The sequence below is a fragment of the Meles meles genome, chromosome 14 (assembly GCF_922984935.1).
Source record: "Meles meles chromosome 14, mMelMel3.1 paternal haplotype, whole genome shotgun sequence".
Lineage (NCBI taxonomy): Eukaryota > Metazoa > Chordata > Mammalia > Carnivora > Mustelidae > Meles > Meles meles.
The window spans coordinates 82,829,003-82,851,804 of record NC_060079.1 but is presented as its reverse complement, the minus strand read 5'-3'; the positions used below and the strand labels follow the sequence as shown (position 1 = coordinate 82,851,804).

General features: G+C 47.2%; 1 protein-coding gene across 4 annotated transcripts in view; it reads right to left on the bottom strand.

Annotated features, from left to right (window-relative positions):
• The window catches only part of MYO16 (myosin XVI), a 596,952-nt gene that overhangs the window by 207,108 nt on the left and 367,042 nt on the right, over window positions 1–22,802 (bottom strand). For all 4 annotated transcript variants that reach the window (XM_045978501.1, XM_045978500.1, XM_045978499.1 and 1 more), the window contains exons 17-20: window positions 11,286–11,397; window positions 8,211–8,328; window positions 7,307–7,378; window positions 4,512–4,653 (exon numbers count right to left, since the gene is read on the bottom strand). In XM_045978501.1, the coding sequence (XP_045834457.1) occupies window positions 4,512–4,653; window positions 7,307–7,378; window positions 8,211–8,328; window positions 11,286–11,397 (444 nt within the window). The remainder of the gene's footprint in view (window positions 1–4,511; window positions 4,654–7,306; window positions 7,379–8,210; window positions 8,329–11,285; window positions 11,398–22,802) is intronic.

The following is a 22,802-nucleotide window of genomic DNA, read 5'->3' as shown; positions in this document are numbered from 1 at the left end:
CCCCGTCACACCCCTCCTGGAAGGCAGCCCACTACCACCCCAGTCCAGCCGGCAGGAGAGAGCACTCTCCTCTTGAGATGCTTTTAATTTCTGTTCCAGATGGGTGTTTGGGAACTTAGAGGATTCTCAGAAATGTGACTTGCGAGCAGAAACGTCTTGGGACCTACCGCCGTTCTTCCCGGGGCGGTGATGTATTCTCCTGACACGACACTCTTTAAGGGAAGGTGAGGCAAGAGAAGGACCTGTGTTTTCCCAACACCACAAATTGCACATTGTAACAAAGTTGTTACGCCAAGATAAGTAATAATACCACAGGGGCTGGGGACAATTTTACTTATGTTGACACAATAAAAGAAATACTTTCTAGTGGGCAAACATAACACTGTCCGTAGGTGGCCTTTTCAGACGAAAGATAAATTAATGTGTCTCCCTACTAACTTTTCAAAAGGCTTGTGATTTTATTAAGTAAAGGAACGGGAGATACTTAAGAGCAAGCCTTTCCTTTTGGAATGTTCCACTAGAAACAGCCAACCCGTATCACGAACCGGAGAAGGCTTTCTACAATGATGAGGCAAAATAATTCATGGCGGAAGGAGAGATGGAGGAAGTTTATCCGGAATCCTCTCTATGTCCCACAGGTGGGGGGACGCTTGAGGTGATGTTCTGGAACACAGAGGGTGGACCTGGAGAGGAACCTAGGTAGAGCTACAGGAAGACGCACAGACAGGAGCACGGGAGGGGACCGTCCCCAAGCGTTCGCACATCACAGCTGCTCTTACGGGGCAGCGCACTCGGGACGCAGGGGATCAGGAGGCTGTAGGGTACTGTGGTTTCCTGATCAGGGAAGCAACTCCCTGCGGAAAAGGGACCTGGGAATCATCTCAAGGCCTCCTGAGAAGAGTAAGCAGGAGGATTTGGTCTGTGATTAATGAAGCGTCCGACGGAAGATTTCTCCTGGGGGAGAAGAAGGGCTGTGTCCCCGGGAAGGAGCTCCTACCTAGCTTCGGATGGGCAGGGATGAATGGAATCAAGGCAGCATCTCCTGTGGGCTTCACAGTGGCCAATTTCCTACATGAGGTTACAAGAATCTACACATGGACGTCCGCGTGGTTCAAACATGGGATCTCTACGCCAACACTGGTCATGGGGTGTCACTGACATGTAGAGGGGAGTTGAGGCCAAGGACTCCCAGACCACAGGGGTCTCCTGCATATCGAGTGACCACATCTTGAGAACTGTCAAATGGGAGGACTGTCACACCTGAAGACAGGTAGGTTCATCTGTATCCTTTTGAAAATAATGGACAGAAAGACCCAAACCACACAGTACAGGAGTCCTGGAGCCTACCTGCTTTCTTGCATCAGATAGGCCTTGGCTCTTTCAAGCCAATCGACCCTTTTTTTTTTCCTTTAAGATTTTATTTATTTATTCCACACAGAGAGAGGAAAGAGCACAAGCAGGGGGAGCAGCAGAGGGAGAGCCTGAGCAAGGAGCCCGATGCAGGGCTCGATCCTTGGATCACGACCTGAACCAAAGGCAGATGCCCAACCAACTGAGCCCTCCAAGGCGCCCCTCAAGCCAATCAACTCTTAAATTAGCGCTCCCTTCTTGTTAAGTGGAGATCCTTGCCCTGGTCCTGGGGTTTCCTTCCAGGGAGAGAAGCTGTAACTCTCCCACCCCTGTGGGAGGTCCTTCCCCATTGGCGTGTGCAGGAGGCGGCCCTGGTGCGAGGCCGGGCGCTCTCCTGCCTGGGGCCGCCCCCCCACCCCGAATGCTGGCAGGGCCCACGGGCTAGCCAGCCTGCCTGCCAGCAGAGGTCAGAAGCGCTGACCCCACTCGGGAGCACCTCTCGGCTCTGCTGTCTCCCTCCCAGAACCCACAGAACCCGTGTCCTGGCTCCTCACGCCTTACTCCACTGAATATTTCTCCACTTTTAAGAGTCAGACATGAAGACGCGCACGGACGGATAATGCCGTGAAAGCATGTGTGCGCGTGGACGTGCGAGGACAGGAAGCGGCAGCAAGCCCATGAGCAGGTGCTGGCCAGACGTGCCAGAGGAGCCACGGAGGCCCGGGCCGCGGTCGGAATACCCGAGGTCACCACCGGGCCAGGAGGAGGAGCGAGCTGGCATCACGGAACTCCGAAGTAACCCTGTGTACCCTTCACTTCAGAGGCCAAAGTGCCAGTTCAGAGAAAGAAATGTCCCAGAAAGTGGTAAACAAGCCACAGCGCTGATTTGTGTAGGGATTCTCAAAAGGAGGTTCATCAGGAGGGGGGATAAAGAAGCAGGACATCTGCGCCACAATTTCCCAGAGCCACCATTGCTCCCACGATGCCTTGTGTCGTTCTTGGCTGTTTAACGGGATTTCTTCTGAAGCTAGTTTATATGCACGCGCTTTTTAGTGCCCACACTACTGTTTTAAATAAATAAAGGCATCAAATTATTATATGTATCATATATGTTATTATATGCTATGGATATTATATATTACATACACACTATTATATACGTACATGTATATAATTAATAATTTCTATTACTATACATGTACATAATTATATTGTATATTATATATTATTGTATATGTCTATAATACATATATATTACATGTTATATATAATCCATTATTATATTATATATTATGATACTCTATCATGATATTCTATATATTATATAGAACGTGCATATATATTATAGTATAGTATGTATAGGGCTATGATATATGATACAGTAATATATGCTACATATAATACATTATATATAGTAGTGCACATGATACAACACATTGTATATACAACACATTGTAAGTGTTGGTTCTGTTGCTATTTTCATTAATATTCCTTTTTGCCTACTTGGATCAAATCATTGTCACCTGAGCCTAATAAGTAAAGTTCTGGCGTGTTTTGATTTCTGGAGTGTCCTAATCTCTGTCCTCATTCATTTGCTTAGTAAAGAATTTTTTAAAAAGACCGCACTAACACCATCAATTTACATATTGACACAGTGGCGATATTCCCACTGAGAGGGAAATACTATGCTTCCCAAGGATTGTATTTGTATATTTTTCCCTGTGTGTGTAGTCAAACATGGAGGCTATGTACTATGTACGTATGCAATTTAGGGTTCTGCAAAATTTAAATGCCAAATGGAGGGGTGTCTGGGTGACTCAGTCGGTTGAGCATCTGACTCTTGATTTCAACTCAGGTCATGATCTCAGGTCATGAGATCAAGCAAACCCAGCTCTGGGCCCCATGCTCAGCATGGAGTCTGCTTAAAATTCTCTCTCTCCCCCCGGCCTTTCCCCCTACCCCAGTTCTCTCTCTCTCTCTCTCTCACTCTGTGTCTTTCTGTGTCTCTAAAATCAATCAATCAATCTTTAAAAAGAAATGTGTCAAATGGAAATTTTCTAGAAGTTTCTATGCGCAGATGGATTTATAACATTAATTTTTTTCAATGTCAATTTCAGCAGCACAGCCAATAATTTTATACAAGATTAATTTGCAAGACTTAGCATATTAATACCATTCTGTGGGTTATCTTCATATTTAAAGGAAAATGACAAATTCACTGACAATAAACAGTTCTAAATCCACGAATCCTCACCAGACCAAACTCTAAGTCATAGCTGCTAAAATATCGATAATACCACACCCAGATCTCAAAGCCCAGGCCGCACTGTGACTCATCGACCTGCTGTGCAATTCCTATGTGCACATTCCAGTGAGGCCGTCACTATTCCTTTGTCCTTGATGTCTTTTGAGATGTCCACATTTCTCTAGAACTGTCCATTAATACATGTTACTTCTAGCATTTTCCAAGAAACTTCCAAAGGCAGCAATTTTTAAGAATTTATTGAAGAACTCTATGTGGACACCAAAGACAAGCCTACGTGTGAAGACTTCTGGGTGCACTTCTGTCTTCAGCGACCCACTCAAGGTCATTATCCGTGACAAGAATAGCCACACAGTTTTCCATTGAGGAGATGCCGTGGAGGTCTGTAATTTTTAGATGATCAAATAATCCTGAAAAGCTACTGTTTTAAAGGTGATAAAGGCTATGAGTCTAAATGATTACCACGGAGACCTTTCATCCAATAATCTACAAGTAAGGGAAGGAGAGAGGAAGACGTCCTCACCAGAAACACATCACCCAGTTGGTCCTAAGAGAGGATGGACTCCTCAACGAACATTACGTACTTTAGCTGTTCTTAAACAGTCTTCTTCCCAGGTTTATATATTTTTTACATTCCTTGGTGCTCAGAAGCCACATAGACCTGCAGTCCAGAGAGAATGCAAACGCATCTCCATGCCTGAGATAGGATTTGACTAATTCATGGGCATGTGGGGATGAGGGAAGGGGGTTAAATCCCTACGAAAAAGTCAATTAAATCTGTTCAGTAAAACCACTTGTTAAAATGAGATTTTTTCACAACAGCATAATTGCAGGAGGGGAGCCCTTTAAGTTGGCTCCCACGGGAGTATCGCCACAGACCAGTGTCCGCCAGTCCTACCTGCTGTGCTCATCTTGACTGTGGAGGCAACCGTTTATGGTATTCACCAAGAAGCTAAACAGACGACCGAACAGGGACTTGGCCAAGAGATCCCGGTAAAATTCAGCCATCTCCACAGTATGTCGCCGTATGATGGTGTCCCCTGCAGCAGCAGAAAGGAGAGGAGGGAGGTCATGGCTCCCGTCACGTAAAAGCAGACAAGACCGCTCACAGCCATTCTATCCCATACCCATCCCCCCACACCAGAAGATGTCACAGTGATGCGACAAGGCTGAGAAAGGAGGTCTCTGCCAGTTGTTCCTTAAAATGTTTCCCACAGTGACAACCACATATGCTGAAGTCCAACTTGCTCCTGACACTGAGCCCAGCTTTGGATCTCGAGGCAAGCTGTATCATTTCTTTTCTGTTAGGGAATCAGCTCTGGGCACGGGGGCCCTCTTAACCAGCTTTCCAGTAGCTGCTCCCTGGCTTGAATATGAATTGTCCCCAAGGCCCTCAGAAACCTGGCCACCCAGAAAATTAGTCATATTTTAAGTATTTTCAGAGACATGGTCCAGCTAACCAAAACGGGAGTGTGGAGTTTGGGAACAGGTTGAGACCTTCAGGTAGAAATGTTTATGTCATTCTCTAAGAGATGGTGACTAAAATTTTGAGTGATAAGGTTTTTGTTTTGTTTTGTTTTGTTTGTTTTTTTTTAAAGATTTTATTTTTTATTTGTCAGAGAGAGAGAGAGGGAGAGAGGGATCACAGGCAGACAGAGTGGCAGGCAGAGTCAGAGGGAGAAGCAGGCTCCCCGCCGAGCAAGGAGCCCGATGTGGGACTCGATCCCAGGATGGTGGGATCATGACCTGAGCCGAAGGCAGCTGCTTAACCAACTGAGCCACCCAGGCATCCCGAGTGATAAGGTTTTTACAAAAGACGAGAGAAGAAACCAGGGGAGGGGGGAAACAAGTGTGGGTGATTTGGAGTGAGCCTGTGATCGTTCTGCTGCTAGGGACGGGGAGGAGGGGGAGTCTAGCACTCATACTGCATCACGTGGTCAGCCGGCGAGCCTGGGCCACGCGGCCGAGCAGGGGGTTCAGTAGTTGACAATGACCGTGCGAAGTAATGGTTGCACGAGCGTCAACCAGTGCAGGAGAGCTCCTTCTGAGATAGGCAGATGAAAAACAAACAAACAAACAAACAATCAGCAGATAAGGAAGACTCAGAGACCTATAAGTTCAAGGCCATGGAGATCAAGAGACAAGGTGACCATGAACACAGGTGTGCCACTTATGACATGATAGAGTTCAGGTCTCCAGGTCCCCACATGGAGGGTGTCGGGTCGCCAACATGGCGGGTGAGTAAAGACATGAGGACGGTGTAAGCAGAAAAATGGGCATTTAGGAAATTCTAGATGTTAATGGTGAGTTCACATTTTTCGTTAAAAAGTCATGAGACGTGATGATTTTGGAGACGTTCAAGAAATGAAATAATTAGATGTGAGGGCTGGTGGGAAAATGGCTCAGAATAAGGCATAAGAGTGAGGTTGGCCTGAACGTGAAGGGCGTGCGGGGCCGCCCTAAAGGTGAGGTCTACTCGGAAAGAGGTGCACGCATCTTTGAACGGCTGTGGGCCACAGATGAAAGTCACATTTGCAGAATGTGATTCAGAAAGACTATTCGGGAAGCAGTGGAGAAGGGAGACAGCACGAGATGAGGCCAGATAAAAGATTCAAGAGGAGGTCGTTCCGTGACGGAGGGAAGGAAGGACGCCTGAAGACCGTGGCGACGAAACGAAGAGAAGAGAGTGAGATTCAGGGAGAGCTGCGCAGTGAGAATCAGAGAGAGCCGCGGAGGAGAGCTGATGTGTGTCTGGTCTACGCGCGGAGAAGGAGGCGGCGGCATCAAAATGACTTCTGCACAACCGCCTGGATGATGGGGAGACTCGTAACGTTCTGGAACATGGAGGGGAACCTTCTGGAACTGGGGGCAGGAATGATCAGCCACGTCCCTAAACGTCCGCAGGCAGGGAAGAGAAGCAGCAGGTCGGACGGTGGTGATTTCGAGAAAACAGATCAGAGAGAGGCTGCGTTCTCAAACTTTCACTAAGAGGGAGGTTGGTAGGGCAGCGGTTTCGGTCAGTATCTCAAGAAGAGACGGTTTCCGCCGAGGCGCGGGTGGGAAAACCACTCTCCGCGTCCACTGCAGGGAGACGGATGCACGTGGCGTGTGGAGAGCCTCAGCGGGAGGCGGACAGCACTACATTCTAGTTCCAAACACGCCCCTGCTAGCGGTCTGATGGGCAACGTTACTTAGTCTCTTGGAGTCTTCATCCTCTCACCTGTTAAAAAGAAAACGTGATGCCCACTTCCTAGTGATCTGTTAGAATGTTAAAATTCCAGCATTTCTCGCACTTGGCACAGTGCCTGTCCTCTCGAGAGTGACCAAGAAATGGCAACTCCTCTTCCGAATCACGCCCTAGAGGAGACAGGACATGCCTCGCTGATGGGGGGCACAGGCGCCACGAATGGTTCCAATCAACTGAGTACATCCTCTTGGACTGATGGCCTGATTGGCCTCAAATGACAGATGAGCGAGAGAAGGTTCATCAACACGGTTTCTCAAGACCTTCGAGGGTTCCAACACAGAGTCCTAGCAAGTGACCCGACGGGCTCATGATGCTTCTCTCGCTCGGCATTCAGCTCACAGAAGCAGTTCCGCGGGGTGGGGAAAGGAAGGCTGCATTTGCTCTCCGCATCTTGGAGAAGACCACAAACTGCCCAAAGGTCAGCATCAGAGCAGAGTAACGCTTACCTTTCAAATACTGGATGTCGGTGGTTAGAGCAGACAGCAACTCATCGGTTGAAACTTGCAACAATCCAGCCACTAAAGGTGAAGCAGCATTGAAAGCATCGGTCAGTATGTATTTTTGGATGGCGAGGACATTACACATTATGGTTATTATGGCACAGTGCCTGTCCTCTCGAGAGTGACCAAGTTATGGCAAGTTTATGATACAGACCCATCAGGAACCACGTAGATTACAGGACTCCAAACGAGCGCTCTAAGTACCAAAGGGAACTGGAGACACCGCTTCTGGGAGGGACAGCACTAATGAGCCCGTGGGCTCCTGCCTGAAATCTGCATGTTTCTTCCCTCCTTGCCCTCGCAGACAGCCCTGGATGTTCCTCCCAGCCCCCCGCTGAACTACTTGGGTAGGAGGTGAAGACGGGGCGCTCGTGGACAATCTGTGGCTTGACGGTATTTTGAAAAAATCTGGGAGTGACTAACAAGGCAACTTCAAAGGGGAGAGAGAGGGTCTTGGCAAGACCTTTGAAAGGAAGTAATTATATTGTTTAAAATGCTGGGCTAACAGCGCAGCCCCGAATACACCGGGGGCAGGGTGGGCGGAGGGTATCCAGCACAACATAAATAAACCCAAGTACGCGCCTAAGAACTGACTCGGTCAGTGCGGGAAGCACGAGCACATCACGTCCGCACTCTTATTCATCTCCCAAACCATTCGTAAGAGAGAAGAGCAAAGTGGATACAGCTCTTTCATTATCGTTTTTATTATTAATACATTTTTTTACCCTTCTGAATTCTACTCTGCCGAAAGGGCGCCTTCCCCAGGGCTTTTCTGTACTCTGTCTCCATCTACCGGCTGGTCTGCAAAGCTGCACACCCGCGAGGTTAATGGGAGCTCCGTTCCACTGACCTTGTTCCAGAAGCTGGAGGTCAGAGACAAAGGCAGAGTTGGCCTCGGTCAGAGCCGTGAATCGAATGTCTCCAATGTGTAATATCGCCGCCAGGATCACAAACAGGTTCTCTACCTCCTATGCGTTTTACAAAGACAGAAAACGAGCAGAGTTGCTTAGAAGAAAGATGAAAAGACAAATCCTTTAAAAACCTAAGAGCTTAAGGAAAATTGATGCAGGCCCCATTGGTGGGGCTGAGCCTTTTCAGATCTGGAGTGTCTGGTCAGAGGACGGCCCATCTCCAGCTGGAAAACAAAATCACTTGAGTGCACATTTCCTCTAATCAATGTCTCTGCTCCTTAAAAGAGGAAGTGACTGACATAAACGGACAGTTTCTAGATAAATCTCATCCTGAGACATGAATCACTGCACCCTGATGGGTCGCACGCGGCCTCCCGGGGCTGACGCAGGGCCCCGTGCCGAGGCTGCGACCCGGGAGGCCTCGGGCGCTGCTGTCCGTCTCCCTGTGCTGTCCCGTCTGAGCTCAACTGATGGTGTGATTATAGGACTTCTCACTTCTGCCGGGAAATTCAGGAAGGCAAGATACAAACATCTATGCCTAGATTAAAAAATGCTAATTGTTTTTTAAGGTATTTTAAGGAAAAGAGAAAGAAATGGGTGTTGGCAAGAGCTATCTTTGAGCAGAAGGGAGAAGGAAATAAGACACTGTCTGCTGCAGGAGCAGATCTGAGAATCTGGAACTCTGCATAAAGAAAGAAATCAGACCTTAAATTTGGATTATGGACAGTCATTTTGTGGCAACAACGAAAAATCAAGAAAAAGCTGGAACCGAGAAACACTTCTCTAGAACAATCTCTCAGTGTCATGGTATTGAGAGTGACACCAGGGAAGTTCCGTGCCGGGCAAGTGACTTAATCTTTTAAGTTCTCATTTCCCCAACCTGCAATTTGTGAAATAAAAAGCTGCTCTCCGTGACAATTTACTAAGAGCAAAACTTGTACTTGCTTTATGAATATATAAGTGGGGCCATGTACCTCTGACTCCCTCTAGAATTTCTAGTTTTCACCACAAAGTACAACTCTATTATCTTCAAAATGAGAATGCTGCCAAGGACAGTCTCTAAGTAATGTTTAGGGCTGATACTCTAGGACCGTGGCATTACTTACAAATGGTTTTGGCACCCGCCCATCTCAGGTTATGGTCTCAAATTTTAGTCAGTGATGCTGCTTTGAATAACCCTTTCCTCCTCACGCTCCCTGACAACTGCTCTCCCCCCTTTGTAATAAATACAGTCACTCCTCGGTGGATCTTTCCAGTGCACCGCGAGGCAGGCACTCTAGGACAGGGTCACGAAGAAGGCTTTGTTGGGACCTCAAGGATCCGAGAGTTTAGCAGTGGAGACAGAGTAAGACCGGCCGCACTACGAATCACAGCATGCTGAATACTGTGCCCTGGGAGACGACGGCTGCCACGTTGTGTCCGTGGAGAGCGCGTGACGGTCGCTGCTGCCCCTCTGGACACAGGAGACACACACCTTGATGAGCGAGTCTTCTTCAAGGGCCTCCCCAGCCCAGAAATACCTTCTTCTAGCCTTCCTGGACACGAGCCACCCCTCCTAAGTGCACTGAAATGTCCCCAGAGCCGTCAACCTCAAGCGTCACAGCGCAAGGATTACCTTCATGTCTTTTGTTAAAATGCACGTATTTCTTTTACCAGAAGGGTTGTTCGATTCTCGTATTAGCGACCTTAGGGGAAAAGCATATTTTGGTGGCCCTGCCTTTGAGAATCAATCATGGATTTTTAAAGCCCTGTTTCCAGGCAACGGGTACTTTGGTAGAATGATTCCTTACCCGTCTCTATATCCCAGTTTCCTAGAAGGAAGCAGAAATTTTAGGCACAGAAGAAGGGGGAAAAAATAACAAAAAAGTACAACAGTTGCAAATGCAAGGACAGAAAAGTGCAAATGGGTGGGAGTCACTAAAAGACAGAAATGTAGAGATCGGATCATTAGAGAGAGTGAGAAAGAGAAAAAATAAGATACCATATGATTTCACGGCCCTAGAACTCCCGTCTCCGAATGCGGTGACAGGGAAGTGCCCAGAGCTGTTTCATTTAGGGTGAGTCCGATCTCCTCAGCCTTCCCACACCTTGCTGCCCCGTGAGCTGTATCTATGTGGGCTAGGGAAAAAAAAAAATAAAAGCAAAGACCCAAACCCGTCAACGGGCTATAAGAAAAAGAAGATCTGTAAATCTATGGCTACATCTGGGTTGCTAAGCTACTGGCATTCCAAAGGTACCAGGAAAAGCTACTGTGTGAGGGGAAGAGAAATCCGAGGGCTGGTGAGGGGTCTCCACACTGAGCTCATTTCAGATCTCCTGCCCACTAGGCCTGTGCTGGTTCATTAACCACTGGCCACACGAGGCTGCCTAAATTTAAAACTAAGAAAAATTAAAAATCCATGCCCGCATTCGCACTCGCCACATTTTAAATGCCTGCTCTAGCATGGACCTACCCAGATTGAGAACATTCCCGTGATTACAGAAACTTCTACTGCAGAGGAGGGGTTTAAGCATTTTAAATCGCATTTTTCTACCTCACGATGCCTGCAGGTAGTTGGTAATTCTTTAAGAGTAAAAAGTACATGTTAGGTTGCACAGAAAGATACTGTATCAGTCATCAGTTTCCTTTTCAAAGCGATTCTTGGCCGCCAACTGTTCCCTTAGATCCGCCGGTTGTCTGGAGTCGGTCACTGCACGGTTTTTCACCTGTTTGCTCACACGGTTCATTTGGGGAAAAGGTCTCCTGGATCGCCCCCTTGAACAGAGATGCCCCTCCTCTGGTCACTGTTTGTCCTCATGGGACCTGGGCTCCGGGGCACCGTGTTGTCGACCTCCCCCACGGGAACGAAAACTCTAGGAGGCAGACACTGTGAGGCTTTTTCTGGGCCAAATCACGAGTATTCCCACCCATATCCGAAATATGATAGGGACTCGGTCAATGCCGTTGAATGAATAACATCTGTACGTTAGTAGAAGGTTGGTTTTCTCAGTGGAATATTTACGGTATGACTCACCAAATGACTGAAGCCAATGACATTCAGGGCTTGTTTCAAAAGAGTGAATTTCTCCCTGTTCAGAGAAAGCTCTGCTGTTGAGACATCTTCTGGTCGGGTCTGGTTCAAATACCTGTGAGGACAGAAAGCAGACAGCCTTATGGCTTGGCTTGTGGTCAAGCTCTGGCGGTTGAAAGTCACTTCCGCCATCTTTGGTCTCCGGAATAATAGCGATCACCTGGACACTGCGTACCCTGTGTTTACAAGGCTTTGATACATAATAGCATATGATGTTTCAGGAAGGAAAAAAAAAGTTCTTGTTGTACCAGAACCTAATGACCCTGTTTCACTTGGTTCTCACCTGAGCTGTACCCTTCCTACCTAAAGGAGAAGGTCACAGAGGTTTTATGTAGTTCATGTAGGAATCTGCTGGGTCCTGTCCTACGCTTTGTAATTAATACTTTTATAAAAGATTTGTAGTTTAGAGTAATTTATTATTTCTTCTTGTCCACATCTCTTAATTATGCGATGGTTGATTAATCTGTTGATTTATTCCTCTCGTGCAACAATCACATGGGAATCACTTCCCAAACATAGAGGACTAGCAGCTGAGGTTATAAGGACAAAGGCTCATCGCACGGATGTAGAGCAGGGAAGTTGGAGAGCAGAGATGGACGAGAGGGGTTTGTAGATACTCAGGGAGGGGACCAAACCCAGAGTGGGTGATGAGAAAAACCTGTGAGACAGGACAAGTCTTCCCTTCCAAGAACAGACACTTGAATAAGAATTTTCCAAGCAAATCCAGGTCGTAAGGGTGCCCCAGAAGACTCAGCAACGTCCACAAGGACACACGACCTTGACCATGCATGATGTACACAGGGACACCGGTATTTCAGCAAAATTGGAGCCTACAGTGAGAGAAGCCAGACTTGATGAGGCTGGAGATGTAGTCAGAGTTTTGTCTCTCTTACAAAAGAGCTCCCGTTATGTCTTAGAAACGACGGGTAATCCCAAGGGTCTTGAAAAAAAGAAAGGGCAGGATCAGACTGGTGTGTGAAAAAGAGTATTCTGAGAGGCCAATGAAAGATTACCTGGAACGGGCAGGGCTACTGAGGGCTGGGGGAGCCGGTGAGGCCAGCATTGGCTAAGAAAAGAAGAGGGGCATGGGGTGTCACGGAGGCAGACCTGGCTGGATGTGGGGACAGACTGGATGGAGACGAAGGAGAAGGAAGAGGATCGATGATGCTTTTCAAAGTGACATGTCGGGGAACAGACTGCAGAGTGGGCTCATTCAGCCACAGCCTTTCCAGAAGGAGGGGTGTGTGGTTGAGAGAGAATCTCCTGTTTGTATGAGCCATGTCGACTTTGAACTACTCGAGGAGTTCGAGTAGAATTCCAAAAAATAATTGGCTGGAAGGACCTGAAATTCAGAAAACCCTAGAAAACAAGATCTGGAAGTCATCAACGTGCAGATGACTAAACCCATGTGACCGGGTGAGCTCACCCCAAAACAGACACTCAGGTTCTAAGGATGAAGAAAGAACTGAATGTTCAGGAAGGGAGGAGGAACATCGCAATAAGCCAGAGTCATCAAAACAAAAGGCTAACAGTTTTTTAAGACGGCTGGATGGGGACAGAAGAGAGACAACAGAAATAAGGAAATGCGTGGTGTTGTGGGGAGGACAGGGACGGGGTTGGTGTGGGGCAGGTGGGGCTGTGAGCAGGTGTCTCCTCCCTCAGCCCCAGATCCCAAGCCCACAAGTGACACAGCCAGCCCCTTGGGTGTGGACCAGGAGGGTCTTCGAAACAGTCACGTGCTGAGTTGGAAGTGCACGGAGTCAGGATAAAAGGCTGACAGGAAGGGAGCTGTGGGGTTTCTGAGGAGCAGAAAGTCACGAGGAGGGAAGAGGGTCTGGACCGGGGTACAGTGGAGGACGGACCTTGCACTGCAGGGGGACTCGGCCTCTCGGACCTGCCGGGGAAGGGGACAAATACGGTCCGGAGGCGGCCAGACTCTCAAAGCAGGCGCTCGGACGCTAACGTGCTTCTAGGGGTCCGAAGTTGGATTATGAGTTGGGGGATGGGCAGCAGTATCAGCGAGAACCTGGGTCATGGTGGTCATTCTGCCTAAAATTTACCAAATTTTAGTGACTCCAAAGTCTTTTTTTTTTTAAGATTTTATTTATTTATTTGACAGAGAGAGATCACAAGTAGGCAGAGAGGCAGCAGAGAGAGAGGAGGAAGCAGGTTCCCTGCGGAGCAGAGAGCCCGATGCGGGGCTCGATCCCAGGACCCTGAGATCATGACCTGAGACGAAGGCAGAGGCTTTAACCCGCTGAGCCACCCAGGCGCCCCAGTGACTCAAAAATCTTAAAGATAGGAAATCGCAACCTCTTTCAACTCTCCTGCTTCCCACAGGAGTTTTCCGACTCCCCGACGCCACCTTTTCTTTCCCACTTACTTGCAGCCCATGGCCTTGGTCAGTATCCTGTCAAGAGACATCACCAAACCCCTTGCAAAGGACAAGGGGCTCCTGTGAACATCGCAGAGTCACACGGGCAAAATACCAGTTTCTTTTACAATAATAAAAAGTCCTCAATTAAGAAGCCCTTCACTGATTGGCCATTTCAAACAGTTCGGCGTCCCCATTCCCCATGTCTTGTGTCCTTATGGTAGAGAATTTCCAGCAGCTAAGACCTGCGGCATGCAGCCACGAGAACCCGCACTGTGGCTTCCGTTAACATTCCGGATGGAGGAAACCATGTGACATTAACCCTAGTGGTTGCAGACGGGGTCGTTAAGTATGCAATGGTCCAGGAGAAACCCACGCACAATCGAGACTTTCAGAGGACAGTCTGCCTGGTGGAGGAACGACGTTTGAAAATCGGCAGCATTTTCCTCTGTGGCCAGAAAACTTGTTGGCATGAAAATGACCCCCCCCCCCCCGCCAAAATAGAACTCAATGTCTTCCATGTAAACTTAAACTTTCTCCCACTATTCAATAATGTTTAAAATCATCCCTAGAAGTACAGTTTTTCACTATCTGCAAAATTGCATCCTAAAATGGAAAGGTTAGTATCAGAAAAAAAAAATTATGTTTGTTTTTTGGAGATTGAAAGTACTCACTTTCCTTTTGACATATTTATTAATGAAACCACACACAAGGACAGGGAAATACTCGAAAAATATGCCCAGAAAATATTACAACCAGGAAGCTGGAGACTTGGAGTTAGGTCTGATTTGCCCCTTCCTGATGACATTTTAAGCCTTTATTTTCTTACTGTAAAATGGAGTTTAAGTAGATTAAAAATTGACTAAAAAATTCTCCGCTTCTAGTTCACAATGGTTTTATGAGAATCAAATAAGATACGGTGGGGGTATGGTTTCTACACTCCCACTGCAGGGAGCATGGAGAGCAGGTTTCCCGGGAATACTGTATCTCATCCATACGGGCAGCTTTTAGTCTGCATGCTCTTCATTAATGAAGCTCTTAATCAAATGAGTAACTAATTCAAATCAAGGAACATTTTGAGAAATTGTAACAAATGTTATTGGCAGTACAGAGAATTTTACACTCTAAAATATGTTTTTCTGTTCTTCTACAGATGAAAGAGATGAAAGGAATAGATCGTGGTTCTCACTTCCTGGTGATTTTTGGTGATAAATTAAGCAGAACGCGAGGTTAATGACCGCATGTGCAATAATACCATGGTATTTCCAGATGTTTCTAACACTGGGAAAGAGCTCCCAACGATGGTGGGTTATGGAGGACCGACGCCCCCGGGACAGCCGTACTCCACCGAACTCCTCCCATCATCTCAACACAGTGGCTGAGAACCACCAGGGATGAATTTGTGCAAGTGTTTCCTACTTGTCACCTAACAATTAATGGTCCCACAATTCCCAGTACTAAAATCTCAGAACTCCATGAGTTTTACAGCGTCTCTTTTATGACTCAAAAGAATACACTTACTACTCAGATAATCTTTTTTTTTTTAATTCTCTCTTTCTACCCCGTACATAACTTGGAACAGTAATGTTCGGCAACACACACGTATCACAGAGTCCTGTGTCAGAAGCATCAGACATTATCATTTGTTAAACCAAGAATCTTTGCTATTTTGTTTTGACGAGCTCGGCAGATCGGGGGAATGTCCCAGACGAAACTTCTACCAGGGAGCAGAAGAGGAACGTGTGGGTTGTATAATGTTAAAAACTGTAGATGGATTAACCCTGTTCCACTAATTCTATGCAAAGGGAAAGGCAGGGGGCAGGGGGGTACTAATCATTCTCGACTGTATCTTTTAGAAGCACTGCTCCCATTCACCTTCACGTTGACCTTGAAGAAAGGACGTATCAGTGCACCCATGTAAGGTCTAAGGGAGCTGAATTTCTGGAATGCCTCCCAGCTGTAAGTGGTGACCAACACGCACCTGGTTTGGAGCCCCCAGGGCTCCCCAAGCTCAGTTACAAGTTTCCTGCAGGGAAGACCAGCCCTAAGGTTGCACTGTGGGCCAGACACAGAGTAGCTCCCAGCTCAGGGGAGCACCTGGGAAGTGCTGCTGGGCTCATGCTGCCTCTGTGTAGGGGTCTCTGCCCCTGTGGGGAGGCCTCCAGGGAGGCCAGGCTGAAGCACCTTTGATGTTATAATGGAATTCAGGGGTGGTGAAAATCAAAGGGAAAGCCATTGCATTGGGTGGTGAGGTAAGGTAAGGAATTGTGATGGTCTAGGTCAGAGAGACCCAAACATACATCTTAACCCCAAATTCACACTGCACTACTAAGACGGGCTTAGCATGAGTGAGTATAGTCCCAAGGATTCAATTGCTACAAACAGTAATCTGACCAAAGGCAAGATGTAAATTTAGGCTACATTCACGCTAAATCTGCAGATACAGCCATTGTCATCAGCCCATCACTATAATATTAGTTTTTCATTAAAAGTTGCTCCATAATAGGGCTTTGGCATAAATCCAAGTTTGCGATGAGAACCTAGACGGAAGCGCGTTTCAGTGCAACGTCAGGAAGTATTTCTAATCAACAAACTTCCTAGACAGCCATGCACTGCCTCTGAGGTCGTAAGATCCCTGCCGTTCGGAGGTCAGTCGAGGCTCTGAACCCATCTCACTGGGTTTGCTGAACAAGAAATTCAAGCATCGGAGTCAGGTTGTGTTAGACGACCTTTATTGCGGCTGCACGGCCGCACTCATGCTCTAAGCTATGTCACCATAGTAAGACATTGTGTCACTTCGCACCAAGAAACGCCCGAGTGTGTGATTCAACTCTTTCGGCTTCTACTCCGGGCATGCCGTGCAGACACACACGTGCGTGGGCCTAAGCCATATTTAACTTGACTTCATGAAACGTCATTAGTACATATTAAATCTCTGTGGTCATAACAACACAGTCGTTCTCAATCGGACCGCAGATAACGCTGTTTACAGTCCTATCAAGAAGCAAATAATCGGGGCGCCTGGGTGGCTCAGTGGGTTAAAGCCTCTGCCTTCGGCTCCGGTCATGGTCCCTGGGTCCTGGGATTGAGTCCCACATCGGGCTCTCTGCTCAGCGGGGAGCCTGCTTCCTCCTCTCTCTCTGCCTGCCTCTCTGCCTACTTGTAATCTCTGTCTATCAAATAAGTAAATAAAATCTTTTTTTTTTTAAAAAAGCAAATAATCTGCACTGAAGTAAATTAAAGGAGCCAAAGTCAGAGGTTTGTTTCAATACGAGTCTTGACTGCGTATAACTGCGTGCTGGTTCCTCTGGTCAACGGTGAAGGGAAATGTGGCATGAGATATCCAATGAGGAAGAGGAGCATATCCTTGTGTTTATCATGAGCTTAAGTGTGGATTATTTATAAGTCCATTGTCTGTGAAACAGGACAAGCTGATTTAGGAGGTTAATTCTATCCAAAGGTAGAAAATAAAGTTCTATGGCGGGAAAGTTATGTCCATCCTGATTTCTGGGAACAGTAGAAATACTCCAGGAACAGATCCAAGTCCTCACATTATTCTGAAGACGCCCTGGAGGTCATGCTGTTCTTCCTCCAAAAAGGTCAGTCTTGACTAAAAGCTCTTACTTAGGTTTCGTTAACACAGAAGGACAAAAACACTGGAAATTAGGGAGTCCAATTTTGTAGAAGTTTTGATAACACTACTATCAACGATATAAAGTTATATTTTTAAAGAGTGAAGATTCTCTATGATAAGTGTTGGCTGAATTGGTCACCAAAAGGAGATTTGCTAAATATTACTTCTCAGCCGACCTTGTCTCAACCAGTTCCTAATGTCCCTGTTCATTTCTTCTCTCCAAATATTGAGCATGGTCAATCCCTCTTGAGGCAAATTCTAGGAAAAGTAACTTTCTAGGTTTCTAAATGGATGAATCACTCCAAAGTCCTAACTGATGTGAAATGCATCACTTAATAACGTTTCCACTAAACTGGTATTTAAAAACAGAGGTGAATCCATGGGCTTGGGATAGAAAACCAACCAACCCCGGGGTTCGTCTTCACAGAGCTCAGCATCCAGACCCCAGCGCCATTGCACGTTCCACAACTCTAATGACTGATGTGTGGTTCACTGTCCCTTGGATAACTTTGAATCACCAAGCTGTGCTATTTTCTCTCTCTCTCCACGGGTGATTTCAAAAAGTTTCCAGAAACCAAAGTGGAAAGACAGAGGAATAGATGGCTGACTGGAGGTACATTTTTCCTCTTTCTCCTTCTTCTTCTTCTTTTTGTTCCATGTTCTCCAATTTTCCAAGAATCAATGACTATTATGTATCACCAGGAAAAAAATGTCTACACAACTTTGAATTTCAGTGTGTTGTGTGTCTCAGCAACTTGTTTCATTTTATTGCTGAGCCGCGTTCCCCAGTCAGAAGGTACCACAGTTTGTCCCACCGTGTGAACACTGGAGGAACATCTAGATTGTTTCTACTTTGGGACTAGTATGAATAAAGCTGCCACGAGCATTCACATGCCAGTCTGGGGGTAATGGAAGTCTTTGTTTTTCTAGGACAAATGCCGAGGAGTGCAAGAGCTCGGCCATACGGCAGCTTTGCCTTTATATTTCTACAGAAAACGGTTGATGGCATCCCCCTGACATGAGGGCTGGAAATTCGAGGTAGTGGTGAAATGATCTGACTATCAAATACAAACAATGACTGTTTGCAAAAAAAAGCTCCACCGTGGAACGTCAAGGGCCTGTGTCCCCTCCAGGTGCCAGCGGTCCCCGTCTCCCAGCAGTCCCAGGAACATTAAAATAATAGACAGACAACTAGCAAATGAATGCATTCTGAAGACGTGAGGGACAGCACAGTGAATACGGTCAACATATCTTCAAAACGTCACAGTTGCTAAGAGACTAGATGCTCATTGTTCTCACCACGAAAAAAGAAATAATAATTATGCGACCGGAGAGCGGTATGACAACACACCAACACGTCATACACCTTCAGCTTTGCCCACTGTTGTGCGTCCACTACTTCCCCACATAAAATGAATTAAAGAACAAACAAAAATCAGCTTCCCTGCCTGTGCTCGCTGGGCAGCACCATTCACCAGGCCCAAACCAACCCCGTGCCCAGGACACTCTGGGAACCAGGGCTCGAACACAAAGAAAAGACATTACGAATTAAAGCCTCGTGCGTGGCCCATTCACCAAGTCAGACGCTCACAGACTATAAACATGACGCATCCCGCAGGGTTCTGCCTGCCCCTTATAAATACAGAAGAACAATGTCTTCTCTATTGTGGGCAAAGCTGCCTTCTACTTGGGGATGTTTAATATGTAAACAGAAACCAGATAAGGCAAAGGCAAACAGTTGGCATCAACACAGAGAGCACTGTTTACTAGTTAACTGAGGAAGGTGCTTAACTGGCCCCCTTCTTGCCCAGCCACCCCAACCTTGCCCCTCAAAAGGAAATTCTTTTCTTTATTGTTTTTAAACTCTCTGGAAAGTATTAACGCATTTTAAATCCCCCCCAATGGGATATGAATAAGGTTTTTATTATCCACAGGTTTGGGTACATAAATCTCCACCAATGAAAATATTAATATATTAGCTGCAAACTATTTTGTTTGGAAAGAGGAAAACCCTGCCAGTGGTCTTCAGGAAAAAACCAGAATCCATTTAATAAATTATGCATTCAGAAAGACTTTGGGTCTTGTGACATTCCCAGAATAGTTTGTCCATATTTTTTTCATCAGTTAAAATATTTCTTCAAAACATCTGGTGAAACAAATTCTAAACTCTTACCATCCTTCAGATAGGGAGTGCTTACAGTCAGCTAACTGGTTTCCAAGAGCTGGGCGAGGAGGTCCAAGAACGCAGTGGGTGCGTCTTAGCACAAAGACCTAGGGCCAGTGTCTGGGGGGCCCAAACCCCAGTCTGCAACCAGGCCCCGAGCCCTGTGTCCAGCATGGTGACCCTCCTTCTCCCAGAGGAAGGAGTCCCTTCCCTTTCTTTTCACAGACGTACACCCAGAGAATGATCAATATTTCAATGAGTGCGATGGGGAGGGAGACAAGTTTTTACTCAGAATGTGTGGCTTGGTCTGGCCATCATGCACCTGTCTAAGAAGCCATGGTCAGAGGGGCTGTATTTGCAGGGGTGAAGGAAGAGCTCACAGTAGTTCATCCCGAGTCACCCCGAGCCCGGCCCCAGCTCTGTGCATGGGCAGAGATGGTTCGGTTGGTGGATAGAAATAAATACATAAATATCTCCCGGCAAGGTTCAACAGGTACTGAAATCCTCCCTGGGGAAGATCGTTATGAAAAAGCGTTGTGCGGGGCGCCTGGGTGGCTCAGCGGGTTAAAGCCTCTGCCTTCAGCTCAGGTCATGATCCCAGGGTCCTGGGATCGAGCCCCGCATCGGGCTCTCTGCTTAGCGCAGAACCTGCTTCCTCCTCTCTCTCTCTCTGCCTGCCTCTCTGCCTACTTGTAATCTCTATCTGTCAAATAAATAAATCTTTAAAAAAAAAAAAAAAAAAAAAAAAAAAAAAAAAAAAGCGTTGTGCAAGGTCATGTCCCTAACGCTGTTGTGAAGGATGGACTTCATCACCCTCTGAGGTTTAAATCCTGAGGTAGGCACCTGTCCTGGAACCCTTGCAGTAGGTCAACACAACAGACATTGCGACGTAGACCCAGAACCATCTACCACCGTGAACATCTGGGGATCGCGCCTCATCCTGCTCTCCTCTGGGACCGCCCGTGGGCTCAGGAACTCGCCCCAAGTGTCTCGGCAGGGCTCACTCAGTCGTCCTAAAAGGGACTTCTACTTTTGTGTCCAATGACTGATTTCTATGACGCGCACTTCACTCTCTCAGTCTGACAGGTAAGAAATTCCCAGCAGCCGCACTTGCTTCTCCTCCGACACCGCGTGGAAGGGCCCCTAGCCGGCTCCGTTCTTCACGCGCCGTGAACCCAAGCGGGGACCTTCCTGCAGGTTCCCTGCAGCCGCAGCGGACCCAGCATCTCAGCGCAGAACAGGGGCTTGTTCAGTCTCCCCCAGAGCGCTGCAGGAGCCGGGTCTCCGGAAACCCGTTCCTGCCCACCTCCGAACTAGTCTCTGCGACATTCTCTTTTCGGAATGTGGATCTGGTGAACTCACTTCCCAGGTCCTAAACCCTTTGATCCTAACTGCCCGGTGTGGCTCATCACAGCCCTGCACGACCAGGGGCCATGTGTTCTGTCCCTCCAGCCTCTCCGTGTCCTCTGAGCTCGTGCCGCACAGAACTTCCCTTGGTCCCCCAGACAGACCTCACTCTCGTCCATCTCTGGGCCCAAACTCACTTTGCTTTCTCCACTGGAAACATAACCCACACATACCCAAGCCCCACAGAACATTCTGGATAAGTTCCATTGTTCCCTGCGGCCCATTTTCTCTGGGATGTCCTTTGCACGAACCCCCCAAGCAGTGCATTTCCTCCGCAGCAGTGTTTTATCGACTCGATGCAAATCTCTTGGCCACGATCCCCAGGAAAAAGCAAGGCCAGCCTTGACAGGTAGGTGTCATTCTGGAGTGAAGGAAATGTGTGTGTGCACAAGCCTCTCTCCGATTAATCTTCCCCAGATACACTGGCCTCGTGTCCGTGTTCGACTCATAAACATTTCACCTACATCATAAATTCTCTTCCAAGTTTTCTGTGACTCCTCCCAACACGGGCAAGTCTCTTCCCCGCCAGACCATTCTTAGTTTGCTGTATTTTGCACACACTGTCCGCCCTCCCCCCGCACTGCACTTGGCCACCATGTGATTCAATATGGACTCACCCTGCTCTGTGCCACTTTCTCACCAGGATTCTCTTCCTGACCAGCCAGACCCAGGGGCCAGGCCAGAAGCAGCTTCCCTGTCCGGCTTGTGGAGTACAGATCCGAGGACTTCTCAGCCACCATAACCATGGGAGCCAATTCTGTATACACACAAGTACATTTATATCGTGTCTGTATATCTCTATCCCTCCTATTGGTTTTCTCGCGAGAATCCTAACCAATACACTCTCCTTCCTCCAATTCATCCTTCCACACATTAAAATATTTACTGTTCTTGGGCGCCTGGGTGGCTCAGTGGGTTAAGCCGCTGCCTTCGGCTCAGGTCATGATCTCGGGGTCCTGGGATCGAGTCCCGCATCGGGCTCTCTGCTCAGCAGGGAGCCTGCTTCCCTCTCTCTCTGCCTGCCTCTCTGCCTACTTGTGATCTCTCTGTCAAATAAATAAATAAAATCTTTAAAAATATATATATATATTTACTGTTCTTATCCGATATATAGACATTCAATGTAACCCATGTGATTGTTCTTGGAAAGAGAGCGTGTCCTCCAGTCTCTCATGGATTCCCACAGAATCGAAGCCGTTACCGAGCATGCAGTAGGTTTTATAAACACCCGAAAAGCTTCCACGTACGTCTCAACGTTTCCGTACACACCCGGTCCGTTCCAGGGAGAGCTGGGAGGTTCTCAGCAGACCTGGAAGGTGTCAAGTGTGGCTGGTTGGTTTGGAAGTAGTGAACACAAGTTCTACTCGTTCAAAGACTGGCGGGAGTAAATCAGAGATCAATGTCACCAAAATCAGCCATTCTTTGGCAAAGTAAACCATAACCCATAAATACTACAGAATTTATAATACTACAGTATTTAAATACTACAGTGAGGAATTCAGTGAGGACAGGTTAGTATGAGGAACAAACATGCCGTGACTTATCAGAGGGATAAACCTGCCCTGCGTCTTTGCAGAAGTCGTAGGAAAGAAGCGGGACAACATGGAAGGGAGACAGGAGTGAGGAAATAATAAAACAACTTTTAAAAAATAAATATGAATAGTTCACTTAATTAGTTTCATGGCCTTTCCTGAGAAGATAATGAGTCAGATGGTAAACTGAACCTTCTGCAAAAACTCGGCATGTCCACACCCTTTGCAAAGACACACACCCCGGGAACGAAAGTTCAAGGCCCAGCATCCTGACAGCACCCAAGTTATGCAAAAATGTGTCCATCATGTGAATAAGAAACATCGGCACCTCCGTTTCAACAAATGGTGA